Source organism: Globicephala melas, unplaced genomic scaffold (assembly GCF_963455315.2).
Source record: "Globicephala melas unplaced genomic scaffold, mGloMel1.2 SCAFFOLD_1025, whole genome shotgun sequence".
NCBI lineage: Eukaryota > Metazoa > Chordata > Mammalia > Artiodactyla > Delphinidae > Globicephala > Globicephala melas.
Genome location: NW_027208074.1, coordinates 10,001 through 14,675, shown reverse-complemented (window position 1 = coordinate 14,675; position 4,675 = coordinate 10,001). Strand labels below are relative to the sequence as shown.

At 73.9% G+C, this 4,675-nt stretch overlaps 1 protein-coding gene across 1 annotated transcript in view; it reads right to left on the bottom strand.

Annotated features, from left to right (window-relative positions):
• Window positions 1-300: 300 nt before the first annotated feature.
• LOC132595082 (collagen, type I, alpha 1b-like) overlaps window positions 301-4,675 on the bottom strand; it is a gene marked incomplete at its 3' end in the record, with an annotated part of 5,119 nt that continues 744 nt past the window's right edge. The window contains exons 2-7 of the mRNA XM_070044840.1: window positions 4,222-4,675; window positions 2,548-3,051; window positions 2,401-2,473; window positions 1,573-2,196; window positions 1,305-1,433; window positions 301-822 (exon numbers count right to left, since the gene is read on the bottom strand). The exon at window positions 4,222-4,675 is cut by the window's right edge and continues 380 nt beyond it. Coding sequence (XP_069900941.1) covers window positions 301-822; window positions 1,305-1,433; window positions 1,573-2,196; window positions 2,401-2,473; window positions 2,548-3,051; window positions 4,222-4,675 — 2,306 coding nt within the window. The remainder of the gene's footprint in view (window positions 823-1,304; window positions 1,434-1,572; window positions 2,197-2,400; window positions 2,474-2,547; window positions 3,052-4,221) is intronic.

Here is a 4,675-nt window from a genome sequence, read left to right as displayed (position 1 = left end):
CCACGCGCCCATGTGTTGTCTTTGGACTTTGTCCCCGTCCGGGCAGAGATAGTTGTTTGTTTCCGCTTGTATGTGTGGGGTCGGAGGGTATCCTTCCTTTCCTTTCTAGGTTCTGGGCTTTGCGTGTCTGCTTCCGACAGACCTCCACCGTTCGAGAGACGATGAATTCCTGCGTTGTTCTCTGAGTGCTTGCCTGGTTTCGGTTTGCCAGTCCCCGCCTTCCCTCCCTCCCTCCCTCCCTCCCTCCCTCCCTCCCTCCGTCCGGGCAGCCGGGGATCTTGCTCGTGACCCTCTGGGCACCCCGTGCCGGCCGCCCCGGGCCCCGCCGGCGTCTCCGTGGGATTTGCCCCCGCCGAGGAGTCGCGTGGGGAGCGCGTTTCCTTCGAGGCGGCCTCCCGGCGACGTCTTCCCAGCTTCCCCGGCCCCCCCCCCCCCCCCGTCTGCTGCCGGGGTCGCGCCGTGTCGTGCCGTCCCGGGAGCTAGCTCCGAGACGGACGCCTCGGGGCCGCGCCAGACGCCCGCCGGCTCGCCCCGGCGGGCTGAGCTCGGGCGTTTGGGCGGCCCGGCGCTGCTGCATCCTCGGTGGCCGGCCGGCGACAGGGAACCCGGCCCGGGGACGTTGGAGCCGTTGTCGGGAGCCACCTGGCGGCCGCTTTTATATTGTCCCTTGTCTCTGGAGCTTCGGCGACCTTCGTGAGGGCTGTGACTCGGCCGCCGGGCCCGAGGCAGAGTTCCGGGAGCCGGGCGACGCTGGCGGTGACTGTCCCGGTGGCGCCCAGGCGTGGGCGCCTCCTGCTGTCGCTTGAGATTGGGCGTGCAGGCCTATGAGGGTGTGACTGTCGCCGCGCTCTCGAGCCGGTCTGTGGGGCCGCCTGGCCTGGTCGACCAGCATCCGGCCGCGGGGACCGACCCGGCCACCCGACCCTCCTTCCTTCCTTCCCTCCCTCCCCCCACCCCACCGCCCGGTCCCCAAAGCGCCCCGCTCCGGAGGTGGGGACCGGCCCGTGCCCGTGCCCGTGCGTTTAGGCCGGTGGAGGGCGCGACGGGCTCGTTGGCGGGCGCGCGTGGGTCCCGGTGGTCGGATTCTTTCTGACCGATGCTTTTCCGAGTCGGACTCCGGAGGTGGGGACCGGGCTGGGCCGCGAGGGGTGACCCGGAGAGAGAGGCCCGGGCCCGGGTGCGGTCCCTCGTGGGCTCCGGTCGCCTGGGAGGTGCCTCCGTGCGAAAATGTTTCCAAGTCCCCCTGGGTCCGGGGACGCGGACGGGCCGGGACCTGCTCGCGCGGGTGGCCGGGGAGGGCGCACCCGGCCCTTTAGCGGGCCCACGTGGGTCCCGGTCGGCGGACGCGACTTTTTCTCACCCTCCCCCGCCCCCTCCTCCACCGCGAGTCCCGGCCGGGGTGGGGGTGGCGGTGGGGACCGGCCCGAGTCGTACTGGGTGGCCCGGATAGGGCGGCCTGGGCCCGGGCGCGGTCCCTCGTGGGCCCCGCTCGTCAGAGGCGGCAGAGTGGGATAGTTCCTTTTCTGTAACCAAGTCTTCGCCCGGGGACTCGGAGGGACCGCGGTACGGTACCTGCTCGCGCGGGCGATCCGGGGAGGGTGACCCCGGCCCGCTCGCTGCCTCTGCCACGTTTTCCCGCCCCGCCCCGCTCCACTCTGCCGCCCCCGCTGCTCGGGTCGACCAGATGGCCCCGAGAGAGCTCCGGGGCTGCTGTGGATGGGGAAGTGTTGGGGAGAGGTAGCCGGGCCGAGGTCCCGGGGAGCCCCCCCGAGGTTCGTGGATGGGCCCCGCTGCCGGGCGCCGTGATTTTTTTCGCCTGAAATGGGCCTTTTTTACCACCAGATAGGTGCTGACACGGTCTCCTCTGGCATCTCTCGCTGGGGGTTCTGGGACTCTGGACGCGCGCAGGGCGCTGGGCTTTGGACCGCCGTCCGGCGCCCGAACCGGCCCTTGCCACTTGAGCCGCCCGCTTGGGCCTGCGCGCCGGCTCTCGTGTGTGCGCCCGGCTGACCCGACCCGCGGTGCCGCCTCCGGTCTCTGGCTCACCCGAGGGCGGCGGGGCGAGGTGGTGCGTGGGTCTTCTACCCCGTGTGACTCCCCTTCCCCGCCGCAGGCACCCGGTGGTGGCTGAGACGACCCCAACCCGCAGGCTCCGTGCCACGTGTCAGGCGTTCTCCTCGCGGGGTCGTCGGCCACCTGTTGCCCGAGAAGGCAAGAGAGAGAGAAGGGGGGGGCTGGGTGCCGGCTGAGGCTGAAGCAGGCTCCTCCGGTGAGGGTCCTCGCCGTGCCCCTCCTCCCTCGGGGCCCTCGTGGCCCCCGGCTCTCTGGATTGACTGATCGATGTGGTGATGTCGCGCTCTCCTGGGCCGGGCCTTAAGTCGCGCCAGACGAGGGACGGACGTTCTTGGCGAACGGGACCGCTCTTCTCGTTCTGTCCGCGGGCCCCTCGCCTCTCTTGTGACGCCCTGCCGGCCTGCCGAGGGGTGTGTGGGAGGCAGGGGTGGTGGTCTCCGGCCCTGACCTGCGGTCTCCCGCCTCCCGCCTCACGGCGTGGGCGGGGCCGTGGTCCTCGGACGCAGCAGACGCTCTCGCTTCGCCTCCTTGGCGTGTGCCTCGCGGGCGGTCCTCCCCGCGTCGGTGGGGGCCGTCCCGCCGCTGCGCCGCGCGCCCGCTGCCGGCGCGTGAGCGTGACTTGCTCGGTCCTCTGTGGTGCCCCTGGAGCGCTCCAGGTCGTCCCTCAGGTGCGCGAGGCCGAGCGGTGGTGTCGTTCCCTTTTCCCAGCGTGCTCCTCGGGGTCTCCGCCGCGGTGGTGTGTCCCGTGAGTGGCTCTCTCGGGGGGGTCGAGACGGTAAAGGGCGCGGGGTCTTGCCTCTGTTTCTCTCCCTCGGTGGGGGACGGGGGCCTGCCACCTCGTCGCCATCGTCCTCCCACGGTGTGCCGTGGGGGGGACTGACTTCGTGGCCGGGCCGACGCCGCGTGTGCCGCCGCCCCCACTTGCGTGTGTGTGGGGAGTCGCACACGGGCGTGGGTGCGATCGTGTTGGGCCGGGGCCTGCGAGAAGGGGGCGTCTGTCGCGCTTCTCGGGCGTGCTCCCCCCTTCCGGAGCCCGGTGGACGAGCCTGGGGGGCGGCAGAGGTTGTGCCCCCGAGGCTGTGGCCGCGAACGCTCCAGTGGGCCGTGTGCTTACCCATACCGCAGACCCCCCCCCACCCCTCCCACGGCCAGTCGTGGACTTGGTGGCTCGTGGAGCGCCTCCGTGGGCCCGAAGGGCAGAGACGATGGGTGGGGGATGACGCACCCTCGGTGAGAAAGCCTTCTCTAGCGATCCGAGAGGGAGCCTTGGGGTACCGGACCCCCCAGCCGCTGCCCCTCCCAAGCGTGCAGTGGGCCACGGTGGCCGCTGCCAGAGCCACGTGGGCGGCAGAGGCCCTCGCCCTCGCGGGAGGGCTTGCGCCGGCCCCGCGGTGGGGCCGAGTGCCGCTCTTTGCCTACCGCGGCCCGCGCCTCCCCCCTCTGAGTCGGGGGAGGGTCCCGCCAGGCCGGCGTCCGGCGCGGGGCCGTGTGTGTGCGCGTGCGGTGACCCGCGCGGTGGCGAGCCCGAGGTGGGGTTCGGGGACGCACGGACGTCCCGACTCCCCAGTCCCGCAGCCGCGAGGAGCCCGTCGCGCCTGCCCTCGCCGCGAGTCGCGGCCGGGGGCGGTGTGTGGGCACGGTGCGGGTCGCCTCGCTCGGGAGCGTTTCCCAGGGGCGCGAGCCCCGGGGGTCGGACTCAGATGAAGGCGGATGTGGCGAGGACGGAGGCGGTTGAGTTTGGGCGGACGGGTCCCTCCGTGTCACGCGGGGGGAAACCGTCGCACACGGGCCCCGGCGGCGGGGCCGGGTCGTGGGAGACCCCCAGGGTGGCCGGGGCCGGCCGGCGTCCCAGGCGTCGTGGGACCGCCCTCGTGTGTGTGGCGGTGGGACCCCGCGCTTGTTTCCCTGGCGGGCCCGGTCGTGCCTCGGCCCTTCCTGTCCCTGGGCGGGCGCCCCTGCGCCCCTGCCCCGCGGCCCTCGCCGCTGTGTGTGTGCGTGCCGCCCCCTCCCCGTGGCCGCCGGCCCTCCCCGGCCCCCAGCCCTCCGTGCCCCCTTCCCCGTCTGGGATCGAGCCGGCCTCGCCCACGTGAGGGTGTCGCCCGCCCCCCGGCCGCCGCGGCGGGCGGCGTCCCCGGGTGGAGTGCTCACGGTCCCTGAGGCGGGGGAGTCGGGCGCGGCGGCGGAGGCGTGTGGCGGGGCACGTGGGGCGGCCGGTGTGCGCGCGGGAGAGTGTTGTTGTCGCGGGGCTGGCCGCGGCTCGTGGGTGTTTGGCGGTGGTGGGCGCGAGCCCCGCGAGGGGGGGCACCCTGGTTGGGGGGCCGAGGAGGCCAGTCGGCGTCCTGGGTGCCGCGGGACCGCCCCTGCGCTGGAGGCCTCTGGCGGTGAGACCCCGTGTCGTGCCCCGGCGGCCGACTCGCGTCCGTGCCCTTAAGATGGCCCCCGGGCCTCCCTCGCGTCGGCGCGCGTCCGCCCCCGCCCGCCACGTCTTCCGCGAGGTCGTCGCCGCGCCTCCGCGGCGGCGGCCGAGCCAGCCGCGCCTCGTCGGCCCTGTCTCCCGTCCGTCGCGTCTGCCGACCCCCGGGCCGCGTCCCGGTGTGTTTCG